Source organism: Girardinichthys multiradiatus, chromosome 8 (genome assembly GCF_021462225.1).
Source record: "Girardinichthys multiradiatus isolate DD_20200921_A chromosome 8, DD_fGirMul_XY1, whole genome shotgun sequence".
In the NCBI taxonomy this organism is placed as follows: Eukaryota; Metazoa; Chordata; class Actinopteri; order Cyprinodontiformes; family Goodeidae; genus Girardinichthys; species Girardinichthys multiradiatus.
This window is the reverse complement of record NC_061801.1, coordinates 5,549,406-5,567,492: the sequence shown is the minus strand read 5'-3', so window position 1 is coordinate 5,567,492 and position 18,087 is coordinate 5,549,406. Positions and strand designations below refer to the sequence as shown.

The 18,087-nt window shown below is 47.0% G+C and overlaps 1 protein-coding gene across 2 annotated transcripts in view; it reads right to left on the bottom strand.

Annotated features, from left to right (window-relative positions):
* Positions 1-9,798, bottom strand: part of xrcc4 (X-ray repair complementing defective repair in Chinese hamster cells 4) — a 41,256-nt gene extending 31,458 nt beyond the window's left edge. Inside the window, exons 1-4 of one of the 2 annotated variants that reach the window (XM_047373641.1) lie at positions 9,640-9,798; positions 5,891-6,044; positions 4,955-5,098; positions 1,581-1,768 (exon numbers count right to left, since the gene is read on the bottom strand). In XM_047373641.1, coding sequence (XP_047229597.1) covers positions 1,581-1,768; positions 4,955-5,098; positions 5,891-6,044; positions 9,640-9,783 — 630 coding nt within the window. In that variant the 5' untranslated portion in view covers positions 9,784-9,798. The remainder of the gene's footprint in view (positions 1-1,580; positions 1,769-4,954; positions 5,099-5,890; positions 6,045-9,639) is intronic. The other variant, XM_047373642.1, reaches the window with a different exon arrangement.
* Between the last annotated feature and the right edge of the window lie 8,289 nt (positions 9,799-18,087).

Sequence of the window (18,087 nt, the reverse complement as noted above, 5' to 3'; positions counted from 1 at the left end):
GTTTGGAAATTGTGAGAGATCGGCTCCTCTGAAGCGACGGTTTGTACGCTACCGGCTCATTCTGTGTGGAGAATGTGTGCGAAGAGGCTGCTGTGAGATCAGCTGATCTGACTGCAGATTCGGGATCCGTTGGAAGTTTGCTCTCAGAGGAAAATGTGTTTAATTGCAAAACAATTTTTCACAAAATCATAATCAATGACATTCCCCTCAAGAACTCATTTCCTGGGCTGTATCCTGAGCGGAGCCTGTTGACAGAGTTTAGGGAACCTCTGGGCTGCAGGTTGTTGTTCTGGAAAGAATTCCTTCTGGAGCGTCTCTGATTCTTTTATCGCGGATTGGAAGTATGGGCCAAACAGTGTATCTAAACTGATGGGGCTTTCAAGCATTTCTTTCTTAAGATCCTCAGGTATCGAAAAAAAAAAGGCACAGCCAGATGATTTGTCAGGCATCGATGCGGTTGGAACACATCACTCAGGCCGCACAGAGGTTGAGGATGGTATTAGGGAACGAGGGACAGGCCGCTGTCAAGCCAGCCTGTTCATCTTGGCTCAAATACCAAGGCGAGGCTAGGTGGAAACAGGTGGAAAACCTCGATCAGTGAGACCCCCCACTTTAGTCATTGCCGCATAGGTGGAAATACGGGCGCTTTTAATTTGCTGGGTTCAGCTGGCGATACTGACAGGTATGCCATGACAGCTGGAAAGTGAGGCCAAATTGGGTTTGGGCAGTGAGACCAGCCGACCGAGCTGAGTCAAACCTTTGTCAGATTGTCCGATCAGCGAGTAGTTTGAGGCGGCGACACTGTAAGACCTTTAAAGATAGCACCCACACGGCTACTGTTGCTGTTATTATCGTAATGGCTTAGTCCAGCGAGTAGTGATCAGCTAATGGGAAGGCCTCCTCAACAGCAACCGTGAAATCAGCCACCCTCATTCTTTGTCTGCTAGTGGGAGAAGCTTGCAAAAGTGGCAGGAGGACTGCGACGTCAGGGTGTGACCAGCATGCTGGGGACTGAGGTAGCCCTGGCAAATGGCATGCAGGTCAAGACGGGCACAGATGGACGCTGCTGATGGACATACTTATTGATGGGAATCAGTACTCTTAGCTGTTGCTGAAGAAAAAAATAGGAGGCGATTACCCAGTCTGAGAGCAATTTATATAGACCGAGAGAGGCCCATCCAGCAGGTGGGCGTAGACTGACGTTTTAGGTGCTGCACACGAAAGGATAAACCCACTAGCGATAGCCTTAAAGGGCAAAGCCTACACAAAATAGAACAATACTAATACATATGATTTGATGTGCAAATGTACATTCCTTTATAAGTATAAAGGAAGCCTATTATTGTTATTATTATTATTATTATTAGGGAAGAAAATAATAAGGGGGAAAAATAATACTAAGGCAAGATATCGCTCCTTTATTTATGAAACATAAAAATTTGTCAAATGTGGTTCTAAGTCTATGCTAACTCCTTGTCTGAAAAGAATATGGTGTATCATCTTGTCCCATGAGCTGGAAGAAATGTTACATACTCCCGAAATTGAGAACCAAACATTTTCAATAAGCAAGAAGCACTCACTGAGATGTCCTTCTGCCTCTTTTCATATGTCAGTGTCACGCTGCAGCTGCTGGTTGGATCTGGCTTCACGGTGAAACAGTAGGAGGCAGAGTTTTCGGGCTCTGTTAGAGCCTGCTGAAGGTCCTGGATGTACTTCTCCTTAGGCATCTCCAACTCTTCTGCTTCATCATTCAACACCACCTCACTCACTGCGCACACAGAAAACAGGGTGAGAATGTTTACGATGTAAGATTATAATTTTATAATGGTTTACTTTTCTCATAATTTGTTTAATTGCTTTTAATGTACGGTTAAGTACATTAAAAGGTTCAGCAGGTTTTAAGTTTTGATTTGTAAAACAGCTGTAGAAGCACCTCAAGACAATCATCAGGGACACTGTAATGTAATTAGTTTTCTCAGGAAAACTAATTACACCCCATGATTCAATGCCTTGTAGAACCACCTTTCACAAGAGTGACTCAGTTATTGTTTTCTGTATGACTTCTGGTCCACTCTTTTTTTTTTGCCGCACCAGTGGCCTTTATTTTATCATTTTTTTAAACTAAGCAGACAGGAAATGGTGGAAAGAGTAGGGGAGGGGTGTGCAGAAAATGGCACCGGGATTCAATCCCTACACCACCAGCGCCACACCCTGTTCCACTATGCTTTACAATGTTTCTTAAGTGCATTGATGTTTGCGGAGATACACTATGGTCTTGGTGGAGAGTAGAGATGTCCTCCACTAGCTCTGAGAAAACCTGACCTTTATACCTTTTTTGTTGTACCGTTTTACATTCCAGTACTTTGCAGCTGCTGTTAAAGTGGTTATAAGCCTGTTTATGAACACTGTTTCAACCCGAGCATTGCAAATCTACAATATTCGCCAAATACAAGACACCCAGAAAGGTGGCCACAAAACACCACCTTCTCCTTTTCCAGCGGTACGGTACTTAGAAAGCAGTGCTGCTAGAACCTTGGATGATACAAGCTATGATGGACACTGTTGCTGTAGGTCAGCACTCCGAGATCGCATCTGTTAGAGGGGAACTGAAGATCGAACCACTTCAGTGGTTGGTCGACTCTTATTAAGCGGCAGTGCGGGACCTCAAGCATGCTGCAAGTGACCATAGCTCCCGAATAGATGAAGTCGAGTGAATCGTTTGGATGAAAAGTGCAAGGCCTTGGACAGTAGTATCCATGTGGTTGGTGCGCCGGAGGGAGTGGAAGATCATCATCTCAGATTTTGTCTGAAACAAGAAAAGTCCAAAATTACACATAACAGTTTTTGCAGAGGCCGAAGTGGTTGGCCCTGTCCAACCTGAGGATCCATTATTGGGCAGCTAACCTTAAAATAATTTAATTTTGGCTACCTCCTGGATGTCAATTCTCCTGACCAGTCTGGTTAGGACTGGAGTGAGATTCCTGAGAGCCTGAATTCTCCCTTCCTAAACATGTTTTTTTAGTACTTACAGATTCGCACTTTTGTTGTTGATAGTTCAGTTCCCTTCAGTGCCCTTTCCCTCACCCGTTGACACACTCTTAGAGCTTGCACCTGCTCTAAAAGGATATGATTTTGTTTATTTATACTCAGATTCACTTACTTTCATTCAACTTTAGCACTTTGGGAGGAAGGTCTGAGGCTAACATTCACTGAAAATATCTGGCAGTGTGAAATGAGTACTGTACAAAATTTTGCACAGTATTCATTTGATTAAGGTCAGGCTCTCCAGGATGTTTAAGGATGTTGATCCGACCTGTGACCGATGTCATCGAGCAGCAGACAATCAAGTCCATTTGTTTTGGTCCTGCCCCGTGTTATCAACTTATTGGCAGAATATTTTCAGCTCCTTGAGTGAGCTCACAGAAAAAAGACTTATGCCTGACACTATCACTGCTTGGTTTGGGGTAACTCCTGCCAAAATATTACCGTCTACAGAAGTAAGTCTGTTTATAGCCTTTGGTCTACTGGCAAGACGATACTTTTGCAATGGAATTTATCCACACCTCCGTGACACATTCAATGGGTTAGGAATGTCCCTTAGGCATTTGTTGAAGGGCCCCCAGGTAGAATTTTCAAGGACGTGGAACCCCTTGTCTGATTATGTTGGGATGTTGGCCTTCCCAGATCCAAATCACTTACAGCCAGTAGCCAGCTCATTTCTTTTTTTTCCTCTTCTGGTGATTCTTTATGTGAATGTCTCATTTGTATTTTTTGTATGTAAGTGGATGTTTATTTGGTAGTGTTTCTTTCGTTTTTTATTCTGAAATTCAATTAGATTCATGGGGGGAAAAAAAGGTCCCAGGGCAGCATTTCAACATGGTAGAAGTCTGGACTTTAAGTGGGCCTTCGCAAAAACCTTCATACTTTTCTCTTTCCAACATTCTGTTGCAGATTTGGGGGTGGGATCATTGTCCTGTTCATAGCCCAGTTTCGGCCAAGATTCAGCTGTTGGACAGATGGCTTTACATTCTTTACAAACATGATGCTGTGTATTACAGGAAAACATCTCCATGATGGACTCATCTGTCCATTGATGAGATAAATTGTCAAAGAAGTCTTGCAGTCCATTAGGAGGCAACATTGTAAATTCAAACCTCGGAATGGCGACCCTTCCAAACACACCATACTTCTTCAGGCTTTTTCCCATGGCATCGTCTATAACATTTTACATTCTAACTGGGACCTGTGTAGTCTGAGATGCTTTTTTAATTTTTTTCTGAGCATTGCACAGTTTGACCTTTAGCTTGCTAGGACACCCACTCCTGTAGAGATTGGCAACCATTTTAAAAGTTTTCTGTTAGCAAATAAGTTTTCACTGTAGACTTACAAACTTCAAATTGTTTGGAAATGACGTTATGCCCAGATAGATGGGCATCGGTGGGTGATTTAAATAGCAGGACCAGAGTGCCTCCTAAATCCATTGGAAGCAGAAAGGATATCATTAGGCACTCCCATGACTCCTTTAAATTGATGCTGCTAACCTAACTCTTTATTCAGTTTCTCTTGGCACAGTGTAATGTTGCACGTTCTTGACCATCTGTGATTTCTAGAGGTCTCATTTTAGAAGCTGGTAAAGGTCAAGAGATTTTTTGGAATTCTGTCTTGATAGGAAACATCTAAAAATTGTAAGAGAATCTACTTGCTATTGCTTGGAACTGTAAAACTGCCAGAACCAATCTGACCTTTACAAAGACCTACAGGAAGCCATTGGCATCTCAGTGAAAGTAGACCTTAGAAGTTACCCTCCAATTCTCAGCTTACGGGTTAGTAAATTTCAGAGGCAGATGAAGTACGAAAGGTGTGTATGTTACATTGAGTCATTCTATGCAAGAAAGACAAGCAAAAATCTCTTGTTTAACATCATCAATGAACTCTTACAAGGGATGAATTTTACCCTTTCCTCTCCATGCCTTCTGCCCATCAGTCAGCAGTAACTGGAAGCCTAAGCCTAAGTTCCTCCCCTCCCAGTCCACTCGCAAAACGTAGGACAAGTCTGACGGAGGTGAGAAATGGATTTCACGCACTGACGTGTGCATCCCTGCAGAAACACAAAAGCACACACATACACAGGTCAATGTACAGCAGAGTACTTTGATGCAGCTTGTTGTAAAGAACCAGCTGTTTCCAGCTGCTGCACAATGAACTTAGAAAACAAACAAAAGAATAAAACAAACTATGGGAACCTCCTAAACTGCCCTAAAATTATTTGCAGTAACACAAAACGTGTCATATTTGAAAATGTTAATACATTTAGAATAAATTTTTTATTATTTTTATTTTACAATACGGTTTATATTCACATAAATAGTAGCTGTGATACCATGTGCTTCCACTAGGATAAATATAAAGTTTTATCAATTTGGCCTGCACGGTGGCGCAGTTGGTAGCACTGTTGCCTTGCAGCAAGAAGGTCCTGGGTTCGATTCCAGGCCAGGGGTCTTTCTGCATGGAGTTTGCATGTTCTCCCCGTGCATGTGTGGGTTCTCACCAGGTACTCTGGCTTCCTCCCACAGTCCAAAGACATGACTGTTAGGTTAATTGGTCTCTCTAAATTGCCCTTAGGTGTATGAGTGTGTGTGTGGTTGTTTGTGTGTTGCCCTGCAATGGACTGGTGACCTGTCCAGGGTGTACCCCGCCTCTCGCCCATAGACTGCTGGAGATAGGCACCAGCTCCCCTGTGACCCACTATGGAATAAGTGGTAGAAAATGACTGACTGACTGACTTATCAACATGGATGTGGACTAATTGTCATTAGTGGTCAACAAGTTCATAGCAAGCTGAATGAGACTGCATGGATGGATTTAAATATACTTTTAGCCAAAACTTTACTTAATGATGTCGCGGTCGGGGCCGGGGTTGTTCTGGTTCGGGCAGTGCACGGCCCTAGTCTGGACTGGTTGCTCGGGCAGTCTGCCTGTCTCCACCCTGGAATGAAGGGTACCAGATCCTGGGTCCGGCCCATCCAGGGTATCGGTACCTGGACCTGGGAGAATAGAGTGTGTATGGGGAGTGTGAGTGAATGTACAATGTCAATTCTTGTGTATCTTTACATTGAGTGTGTGGGTGTTTGTATGTGTACGCATGAGGGTGGGAACATGTAATTATAATTATGATATTTTGTGTGCCTGTTTTTCTGTCAGGTTGGTTTTTAGGCTGCTGCCTCTCCTGGATCATCTTAGGCCCCCCCATCAAATGTGGGGCCTGTTTCCCCTGTGCCCACCAGTGCGTTGGTGGATCTCAGTGTCCAGGTCTGGGTACTCGGGTGTGTGCTGGCTCACTCCCGGTGGCTGCTTGATGGGACCTGGGACACCTGGCGGGCCTCTGCCGGAGGGTTTGTGTGCTATTGTGTCTTGAATCTCTGGGTCCATGGCTGGATCTGCTCCAGCTTAGCCAGCTGCTGGCGGTGCCTGTGGTCTCGTTGCTGCAGTTCCCTGGGGCTTCTGCGGCACTGTCACTGCACTATTGGGTGTTTCAATGTCACTGGCTGGTATGAATCAATTCTTGATAAAAATCTTAAATGTATGACCCTTCTAACTTCAAGTAATTGCACAATCTTAAAACTGTCAGTCAAAATACAGAAAAATTAAACTGAGCCAGAGGAATAATCCCACCTAAGCTTGTTTTGTCAGCTGTGTGTAATGTACAAAAGCTTGGAAAAAAGACTGATATTTTGAATGTGAAATCAGCTGTACATTCTGAGTCAAACTTAACTGAACTCTTGCAACTGTTCTCAAGTTTTCCAAGTGTGATTGCTTGCCACCTGAAAAGGGTTAAATATTTGCATTGTAGATCCGGTATCATTTAGGTTACAGTGAGCTGAAGCGTGTGCAGGGGGTCGAGCTATTGTTGTTTTTAAACAAAGAAGGGAATGCAAACCTGTAACCCATCCAACATCCCATAAACCTTGGCCAGGAAAACCTAAATTACCTCAGAACAGGAAAAACAGATCCGCTTGTAGATTTATAGATCTCCATTCTGGACAAGGTTAACATCGTTCTAATCGATCTGGCCATGAACTGATAACAATATACAGGTACAGCTCAAAAAATCTTAATATCTTGAAAATGCTCAATATTTTGTATCACTCGCGTATTATTTAGATTCATTACATACAGAGTGACATATTTCAAGCCTTTATTGCTTGCAATTATGATGATTATGGCTTACACATAATGAAAAACCAAAATTCAGCATCTCAGAAAACATTGTAAACTCATGGTTTCACACCCTAATCAGCTGCCGAGCAGACCTGCAGAGCATTCCCGAGCCTCTAAATGGTCTGGGTCAGTAGTCTACACGATCATGGTAAGATCATATGAATATACAGGTCCTTCTCAAAATATTAGCATATTGTGATAAAGTTAATTATTTTCCATAATGTCATGATGAAAATTTAACATTCATATATTTTAGATTCATTGCGCACTAACTGAAATATTTCAGGTCTTTTATTGTCTTAATACAGATGATTTTGGCATACAGCTCATGAAAACCCAAAATTCCTATCTCACAAAATTAGCATATCATTAAAAGGGTCTCTAAACGAGCTATGAACCTAATCATCTGAATCAACAAGTTAACTCTAAACACCTGCAAAAGATTCCTGAGGCCTTTAAAACTCCCAGCCTGGTTCATCACTCAAAACCCCAATCATGGGTAAGACTGCCGACCTGACTGCTGTCCAGAAGGCCACTATTGACACCCTCAAGTAAGAGGGTAAGACACAGAAAGACATTTCTGAACAAATAGGCTATTCCCAGATTGCTGTATCAAGGCACCTCAGTGGGAAGTCTGTGGGAAGGAAAAAGTGTGGCAGAAAACGCAGCACAACGAGAAGAGGTGACCGCACCCTGAGGAAGATTGTGGAGAAGGGCTGATTCCAGACCTTGGGGGACCTGCGGAAGCAGTGGACTGAGTCTGGAGTGGAAACATCCAGAGCCACCGTGCACAGGCGTGTGCAGGAAATGGGCTACATGTGCCGCATTCCCCAGGTCAAGCCACTTTTGAACCAGAAACAGCGGCAGAAGCGCCTGACCTGGGCTACAGAGAAGCAGCAGTTGCTCAGTGGCCCAAAGTAATTTTTTCGGATGAAAGCAAATTCTGCATGTCATTCGGAAATCAAGGTGCCAGAGTCTGGAGGAAGACTGGGGAGAAGGAAATGCCAAAATGCCAGAAGTCCAGTGTCAAGTACCCACAGTCAGTGATGGTCTGGGGTGCCGTGTCAGCTGCTGGTGTTGGTCCACTGTGTTTTATCAAGAGCAGGGTCAATGCAGCTAGCTATCAGGAGATTTTGGAGCACTTCATGCTTCCATCTGCTGAAAAGCTTTATGGAGATGAAGATTTCATTTTTCAGCACGACCTGGCACCTGCTCACAGTGCCAAAACCACTGGTAAATGGTTTACTGACCATGGTATCACTGTGCTCAATTGGCCTGCCAACTCTCCTGACCTGAACCCCATAGAGAATCTGTGGGATATTGTGAAGAGAACGTTGAGAGACTCAAGACCCAACACTCTGGATGAGCTAAAGGCCGCTATCGAAGCATCCTGGGCCTCCATAAGACCTCAGCAGTGCCACAGGCTGATTGCCTCCATGCCACGCCGCATTGAAGCAGTCATTTCTGCAAAAGGATTCCCAACCAAGTATTGAGTGCATAACTGTACATGATTATTTGAAGGTTGACGTTTTTTGTATTAAAAACACTTTTCTTTTATTGGTCGGATGAAATATGCTAATTTTGTGAGATAGGAATTTTGGGTTTTCATGAGCTGTATGCCATAATCATCCGTATTAAGAAAATAAAAGACCTGAAATATTTCAGTTAGTGTGCAATGAATCTAAAATATATGAATGTTAAATTTTCATCATGACATTATGGAAAATAATTAACTTTATTACAATATGCTAATATTTTGAGAAGGACCTGTATTATCAGTGTGCAGAGAATGAATGTATGGCACAAGAGGGTAAAAAGTGACCACAGTTGCAAACAGTCTAAATAGACTGCTTCTCTGTTATAGAAGCTATTAAAATATGTGAATGAGAGAAGCTGTTTTAGAAATTCAGGCCTTGGAAAATAGAGTTTAATAGAGCACAGACATCAGGAGAAAATAAAATGGATATTATGCAATCCCATAAACCATATGCCATAATTAGTGAATGAGACAGAAAGCATATGGATCATGGGACTGCATTGAAAATTGTTTGCAAACATACCTGATGAATTCCATGACAGTTTGCATTCTTTTTAAGATTATAAGCCGCAAAAGTGAAACCTTTAAATAAGGTATACCGTCCCAATATGGCGGCGTCTTTAACGTACCAAATAGTGCTTTAAGTCCTTCTTCTGCCTATTAATTGACCCGGTGAAACCAAAATAAAGGTAAATGCTCCTGATATATTAAACCTTACATCTGAAACAGTATGTCATTAATATCCAGCCTGTATGATAACAATCAGCAGAGATGCGGGGAGTTAGCAGTTAGCTGTCAGAGCTCACAGAAAGAAGAGCTGTTTGTAAACAGAGCGACTCATGAAAACACGTGCGAGCGGAAAAGCACATTAGTTTCTGTCTTACCTCAAGAGGAACAGCGACGCTCTCACTGCTGAGTTTAGGAGAAAACTTGATCTCTGCTCCTTGAAACAACCACTCAAATAAAGCTGATTCTGATTCTGAGACTCCAAACATAAAGCCATACAGGGAAAGGCTAATATGCGTCATCAACGAGCGACAATACCTTATTGGTCTCCGAGTACAGACACATATTGGAGGGAAAGGAAATTAAACTACAGATAAACTTGCTAAAGAATCTACAAAGGAAAGTAACACGTAAGTATTACTATTATATATTTATTTTTATTATGTAAACTTTGCAAGTATCAACTAGAACTCCCTATTCCTTGAGAATTGCCTTAATCCAGACATTTTGGATTATATTGTCTGGATTTTAATAAAGAAATTGGACTAATGTCAGCATGGATGTTTGACACATCATTTGTCCACATGAATGTTTACATCCATGATGTGAATCTTCTCTGTCACCACATCCTGTATTGAGATCTGGACGTCTTCTGGAGATCTGGATTATTTTAATTTTGTGACATGGTACATTATCCTGGTGGAAGTTGTCATCAGAAGATGGGTACACTGTGGTCATAAAGGGATGACCATGGTGAACAACACTTAGGTACACTGTAGCATTTTAACATTACAACTACTGCTAAGTGGCCAAAAGCTGGCAAGAAATCATTGCACCTTCACCAACAGCCGGACCCATTGATATTGTCATGGTTAGCTATTCTGTTGCTGGACCAAAGGCAGACAGGCTCGGAGGAAGCAGAGCGGGATCAAAAACTCGTCTTTTCTTTTATATGTTTTTTTTTTTATTGTGTCCTGTCCGGCAGAGTATCGCTCAGAATTGTTGTCTGAGTGCCAAGAAATTGCCCAACAGATTTACTTTCACAAGCAGAGCATCACAGCTAATGCTTTAAAGCTCTGCTTGATATTTATAGAAGAAACTTTATTATAAACTTCTTTGGGAATATTTCAATTGTTACGGACACGGAGACTGAAATGAAAAGGAAAAATGAAGCTCAAAAAAGAGAGAGATGGGGAAAAAGGGGAGAAAAGGAGGAAAGAGTGGAGGAGAGAAAGAAGGATAAAGAGAATACAAGATTACACCCTGCTTGCTTATACACCTACAGCTGTTTTTTTTTTTTTTTTTTTTTTTTTAAATAGTACACAGTAATTCTGAATGTAAAATGTACTTAGTGAGAGGTGCAGCCCAAAATAGAACATCTGTGTATCTGTCAACACGTGAAGCTTAACACCTGTGAGTATGAGTGTGGACGCGCTTTTGTATACAAGATTTCTCCACAAAAATATGCAATAGCGAGTGTGAGGACCCACAGGCCTGCCCCATGGTCCCTGGACGGACACTGAAGAGATCTGAGTCACAGATATCTAAAGACCCCCCAAAGCACAAGAACCCCAGGAGAACCACCGCCGGGACTACCGCAACCCCCCCAGAGAAGAGCAGTGGAGAGTCCCAGGGGAACCACCCAGCAGCGACAGTGCAGAAGCCCCAGGGAGCTGCAGCGACGAGTCCGCAGGCCCCGCCGGCAGCCGTCCATGCCCGAGCAGATCCAGCCATGGACCCAAAGGCCCAAGACCCCGGGACACACCTCCCCCCAAGCAGAGGCCCGACAGAGCCCAGGGGGCCAGGCCCCGGCAAGCAGCCACCGGGAGTGAGCCAGCCCACACCAAAGCACCCAGCCGCGGACACCAACAACCACAAGTACACCAGTGGGCTCCAGTGATGCCAAGTAGCGCTTTTGCCCTTCAGCCTGACTGCATGGGTTGTCCTCTCTGTGACCTGAAATGGACCGGTCCACCTTGGCTCTGTCCACTTTCTTTTGATGACTTTCAGGAGGACCCACTCGGCTTCCGAGGTGGTGGTTCCGACCCTGGTCTCTGGTTCTGCTGGGATCTGTTTGGAGAAAGCTGTAACAAGACTGTGGAGAGATCTGTAATAATCATGATGAGACATAGATTGTTCACACTAAGTGAGAAACTGTAACCTTGTTTGGGGGCCTGGAAATGGCCTCCCTGTTTGCAGCTCATGTGGGGTCAAACCATGTTTCTGATTTATAGAACTCCGTTCAAACATCAGAGCTAATGGTAAGGCAGTAACCCAATTCATTTTGGTCTGTGCACAGATTTTAGCCAATTTGGTTTTAAGGGTTTGATTCATTCTTTCAACCTTCCCTTGTGACTGTGGATGGTACACAGTGCCAAATGAGTGTTTCAGTCCCAGAAATTTTTCTACTTCCTTGAGTTCCTCATTTTTGAAATGTGTTCCGTTGTCAGACCTTATTTTAGCTGGAAAACCATGTCTAGGGATATAATGATTTATCAAACACTTCACCACAGATGTGCTGTCTTCCTTTTTTGTAGGCTATGCCTCCGGCCATCCAGTAAATGCATCCACACACACCAACAGATATCTGAACCCATTTACTCTCTCAGTCATGTCTGTATAATCAATGATAACCTATTTTCCTGCTATTGGGTCTACTGGGAACTTTCCAGGTTCTGGCTTCAAGGTTGGTCTAACATTGAACTGCCTGCACGTCTCACATCATGAATTAATCCAATGCACTGCCATTGGTTTCAAAAAAGGGTGTCACCAATGTTCAAGATTTTTCAACATTTGCGTTGTTCCCACATGTCCTACTCCGTGTGCTTCTTCTAGGGCTACTTTGGTAAGACCTGGTGGCAAGATGGGACGTCCATCTGGGCTTCTCCAGAGACCACTCTGATCCTCTGAGCCCCCTCGGGCCTTCCAAACTGATTATTCCTCAGGAGAGGCCCCCTTTTGTAATTTCATTACTTCTTTCAGGGTGGGTTCTGGTGTCCACCCTGCTTCTGAACACAGCATTATGTGCCTGGGCTGATATCCTGCACACTGTTTAGCTGCCCGGTCAGCTGCCTGGTTCCCTTGCGCTACTCTGGTGTTACTGCTGTCATGTCCTCTGCATTTAATGACGGCTACTTCTTGAGGGAGCAACAAAGCTTCAGCCAACTTTCTCATTTCCTGTTCATGTTTAATGGGTTTCTGTCCTGCAGTTCTGAATCCTGTCCTCAGCCACTCTTTGAGCTCTACATGTACTGCTCCTGTAGCGTATGCAGAATCTGTGTAAATGTTAACCTTCTGTCCTGCTCCTACTTCCAGAGCAGCTATTACTGCCAAAACTTCTGCTCTCTGCGCTGATTGTGCGTCTGTCAGTTCCTCTGCCTGTACTGTGACAAAATCTGTCCCTGTGTCTTCCACCACCGCGTATGCTACCTTAAGTCCTTCTGTGTCATGTCTGAAGCAGCACCCGTCTGTGTACAGGTTTCGGGCGTCTGTTAGGGATGTACTTTGTAGATCTGTTCTGATTTTTTAATTGAACTCCACTTTTTCTGCGCAGACATGTGGTGTACCGGTAATTATTCTATCTGCCATGTTTATTCCTTCATGTGTGTATGTGATGTTTGGGGCCTCCAGCACCTTACTCAGCCTCTGTTGTCTCAGTGGGGAGAGTGTGATAGCCTGAGAGTTCACAAAGGCCACCACACCATGTGATGTCAATATGTTAAGAGGATGTCCCATCACTACGTGCGCTGTTTTTTGGATTATTTTAGCCATCCCTGCTGCGTATCGGGTGCACTCATGATGTCTTTGTTCCATGTTGTCCAGCATTACACTTATGTACATGAGGACAGAAACATCCAACTGGAAGGGCAACGTGTAATCTGGGTGTGCCAAATGTGCAGCTTGCGAGAGGCTGGTTTTTAAGTTAATGAACGCTTCTTCAGCTTCTCTGGTCCATTCAAGCGGGGCAGTGAGGTTTCTCATGCCCAGTTTTTTGACAAGATCTCTAAGGGGTGCAGTGAGGTCGGTGTAGCCGGGCACAAAAGATCTGCTATACCCTGTGAGTCCTAGGAAAGACAACATGTCCTTAACCAGGAGTGGTTTTGGGTGGGACAAAACTGCAGATTGGTGAGCTGGGGATATCCCCGTGCCAGGTTGGGAAACAACTCTGCCCAAAAAGTCAACCTGGCGTCTGCAGATTTGGAGTTTGGCTTTGCTAACCTTGTAGCCTTTTTTGGCCAAATGCGACAGGACAATTGCTGTTGCCTCAAGGCATTCAGCCACAGTGGGTGTTGCGAGGAGAATGTCATCCACGTACTGAATCAGAGTGGTGTTTGGTGGTAATGGGCAATCTTGGAGAGAATCTTTCAGAACCTGATTGAAGATTCCTGGAGAAAGCGCGAATCCATGCGGCAAACGAATGTATCTATACCTATGAGATTTATAGGTAAATGTGAAAATGTCCCTGCATTCCTCAGCTAAAGGAAGGCAGAAAAATGCGTTGGCCAGATCAATGCAGGTAAACCAGCAATGGTCAGGGTTAAGATTTGTCAGAGCAACATAGGGATTGGGCACGGGAACGGTAGGGGTGGCCAAAGCTGCATTTATGGCCCGTAAATCATGTGCCATGCGCCATTTACCCGTCCCTTTTTTCTCCACTAGCAGAATGGGTGTGTTCCATGAAGAAGAATGTGCACACTCTAAAACACCTGAGTTCCAGAAGCCTTCCACTGTATCTTTAATACCTAGTTCTGCTGCTGGTTTGTGAGGGTATTGGGGCTTCCATATTGGTTGGTCAGTGGTCAACTGAAAGGTAATGGGGGAACATTGAATAAGGCCTACATCTGTGGGCCCCTCTGCCCAGAGGGTGGAAGGCATTTTTTCCACAATAGCAGCTGCCAGCGGATGGTCTGTTTTTTCCCTACCATGGTGTCTGTCTAACTGAACATGCTCCAGTGTGCCCACATCCGTGGAGTGGTTGAATATGCGATACGTGTTCCCCGAGGGCGAGTAAAAAAGGTCAGGGGTTGCCAAAGGCTGCCAATCCTGTAGGTTCAGGGAGCGTTTTAACACACCTCCAAAGAGACATGAGGCACGTCATCAGACCACATCCTAAACCACACTTCCTGCTCTTCAGTCAAGTGAACCTCGGCCACCACTCCTTCTGGTGCTACATAAATGTCTGTGGTGACAATGTCCCAGTGTGTACCCTCTAACTCGTCAGCAAAGCTTTCCTGGTAACATTCACAATTATTTCTATCATAAAACAAGGTGACATGTGGGGGGTCAGGAGGAGACCCAGAGTGGAGGGCGCCAGAGTGGAGACCCAGGATTTCCACCAATGGAAAGCCGAGAGAATTCCTCTGTGCGCGGTGGTTTCAGGTTGCAGCAAAACCCAGTATATATCAGCCATTGAGTCCTACAGTGGCTGGAGGAGGTATTCGTTCGTTCGTCGTCTTCCGCTTATCCAGGACCGGGTCGCGGGGGCAGCAGACTCAGCAGAGACGCCCAGACGTCCCTCTCTCCAGACACCTCCTCCAGTTCCTCCAGGGGGAGCCCAAGGCGTTCCCAGGCCAGCCGAGAGACATAGTCCCTCCAGCGTGTCCTGGGCCGTCCCCTGGGCCTCCTCCCGGTGGGACGTGCCTGGAACACCTCCCGAGGAAGGCGTCCAGGAGGCATCCGGTATAGATGCCCGAGCCACCTCAACTGGCTCCTCTCGATGTGGAGGAGCAGCGGCTCTACTCCGAGCCCCTCCCGGATGGCCGAGCTCCTCACCCTATCTCTAAGGGAGTGCCCGGCCACCCTACGGAGGAAGCTCATTTCAGCCGCTTGTATCCGTGATCTCGTTCTTTCGGTCATGACCCAAAGTTCATGGCCATAGGTGAGGGTAGGAACGTAGACCGACCAGTAAATTGAGAGCTTTGCTTTTCGGCTCAGCTCTCTCTTCACCACAATGGACCGGCACAGCGCCCCCATTACTGTGGCAGCTGCACCGATCCGTCTGTCGATCTCCCGCTCCATTCTTCCCTCACTCGTGAACAAGACCCCGAGATACTTAAACTCCTCCACTTGAGGCAGGAACTCCCCTCCAACCTGAAGAGGACAAGCCACCCTTTTCCGGTTGAGTACCATGGCCTCGGACTTGGAGGAGCTGATCCTCATCCCAGCCGCTTCACACTCGGCTGCGAACCGCCACAGCGCATGCTGTAGGTCTTGGCTAGAGGGGGCCAGCAGGACCACGTCATCCGCAAAAAGAAGAGACGAAATCCACTGGTCCCCAAACCAGACCCCCTCCGGCCCTTGGCTGCGTCTAGAAATCCTGTCCATAAAAGTTATGAACAGGACCGGCGACAAAGGGCAGCCCTGCCGGAGTCCAACATGCACTGGGAACAGGTCCGACTTAGTGCCGGCAATGCGGACCAAACTCCTGCTCCGCTCGTACAGGGACCGGATGGCCCCTAATAAAGGGCCCCCGATTCCATACTCCTGGAGCACCCCCCACAGGGCATCACGAGGGACACAGTCGAATGCCTTCTCCAGGTCCACAAAACACATGTGAACCGGTTGGGCAAACTCCCATGAACCCTCGAGCACCCTGTAGAGGGTATAGAGCTGGTCCAGTGTTCCACGGGTGGGACGAAAACCACACTGTTCCTCCTGAAGCCGAGGTTCGACTATCGGTCGGACTCTCCTCTCCAATACCCTGGCGTAGGCCTTACCAGGGAGGCTGAGGAGTGTGATCCCCCTGTAGTTGGAACACACCCTCCGGTCCCCCTTCTTATAAAGGGGGACCACCACCCCAGTCTGCCAGTCCAGAGGCACTGTCCCCGACCGCCACGCAATGTTGAAGAGGCGTGTCAACCATGACAGCCCTACAACATCCAGAGACTTGAGGTACTCAGGGCGGATCTCATCCACCCCCGAAGCCTTGCCACCGCGGAGCTTTTTAACCACCTCGGTGACTTCAGCCTGGGTGATGAAAGAGTCCAACTCCGAGTCCCCAGCCTCTGTTTCCACCACGGAATGCGTGAGGAGATCCTCGAAGTACTCCTTCCACCGCCCGATAATGTCCTCAGTCGAGGTCAGCAGTCTCCCGCCCCCACTATAAACAGTGTTGGCAGAGCACTGCTTCCCCCTCCTGAGGCGTCGGACGGTTTGCCAGAATCGCTTCGAGGCCAACCGGTAGTCCTTCTCCATGGCCTCACCGAACTCTTCCCAGGCCCGAGTTTTTGCCTCTGCCACAGCCCGGGCCGCAGCACGCTTGGCCTCACGGTACCCGTCAGCCGCCTCAGGAGTCCCACAAGCCAACCACAGCCGATAGGACTCCTTCTTCAGCTTAACAGCATCCCTTACTGCCGGTGTCCACCACCGGGTTCTGGGATTGCCGCCACGACAGGCACCGCAGACCTTACGGCCGCAGCTATGGGCAGCAGCATCGACAATAGATGCAGAGAACATGGTCCACTCTGAGTCTATGTCTCCAACATCCCCCGGGATCTGGTCGAAGCTCTCCCGGAGGTGGGAGTTGAATACATCCCTGGCCGAGGGCTCCGCCAGGCGTTCCCAGCAGACCCTCACTATGCGCTTGGGCCTGCCGAGTCTGTCCGGCTTTCTCCTCCTCCAGCGGATCCAACTCACCACCAGGTGATGATCAGTGGACAGCTCAGCCCCTCTCTTCACCCGAGTGTCCAAAACATGCGGCCGAAGGTCTGATGATACGACAACAAAGTCGATCATCGACCTCCTGCCTAGGGTGTCCTGGTGCCAAGTGCACTGATGGACACCCTTATGTTTGAACATGGTGTTCGTTATGGACAATCCGTGACTAGCGCAGAAGTCCAATAACAAAACACCACTCGGTTTCAGATCGGGGAGGCCATTCCTCCCGATCACGCCTCTCCAGGTGTCACTGTCGTTCCCCACGTGGGCGTTGAAGTCCCCCAGCAGAATAATGGAGTCCCCGGGAGGGGCACTATCCAGCACCCCCGACAGGGACGCCAAGAAGGCAGGGTACTCTGCACTACCACTCGGCCCGTAGGCTGAAATGATAGTCAGAGACCTCTCCCCAACCCGAAGGCGCAGGGATACAACCCTCTCATCCACTGGGGTAAACCCCAACACGAGACGGCTGAGCTGGGGGGCAACAAGCAAACCCACACCAGCCCGCCGCCTCTCCCCGTGGGCCACTCCAGAGTAGAAGAGAGTCCAACCCCTCTCAAGGAGATGGGTTCCAGAGCCCACGCTGTGCGTGGAGGCGAGCCCGACTATTTCTAGTCGATATCTCTCGACCTCCCGCACAAGCTCAGACTCCTTCCCCCCCAGCGAGGTGACATTCCACGTCCCTAGAGCCAGCCTAAGCATCCGGGGATCGGGCCGTTGAGGTCTCCACCTTCGTCCGCCACCCAATCCTCTTTGCACCGGTCCCTCACGGTTCCCCCTGCAGGTGGTGGGCCCACTGGAGGATGGCCTCGTGTCTCTCGTTCGGGCTTGGCCCGGCCGGGTCCCGCGAGGAGCAACCCGGCCACCAGGCGCTCTCCGACGAGTCCCGACCCCAGGCCTGGCTCCAGGGTGGGACCCCGGCTCCGCCGTACCGGGCGACGTCACGTGCC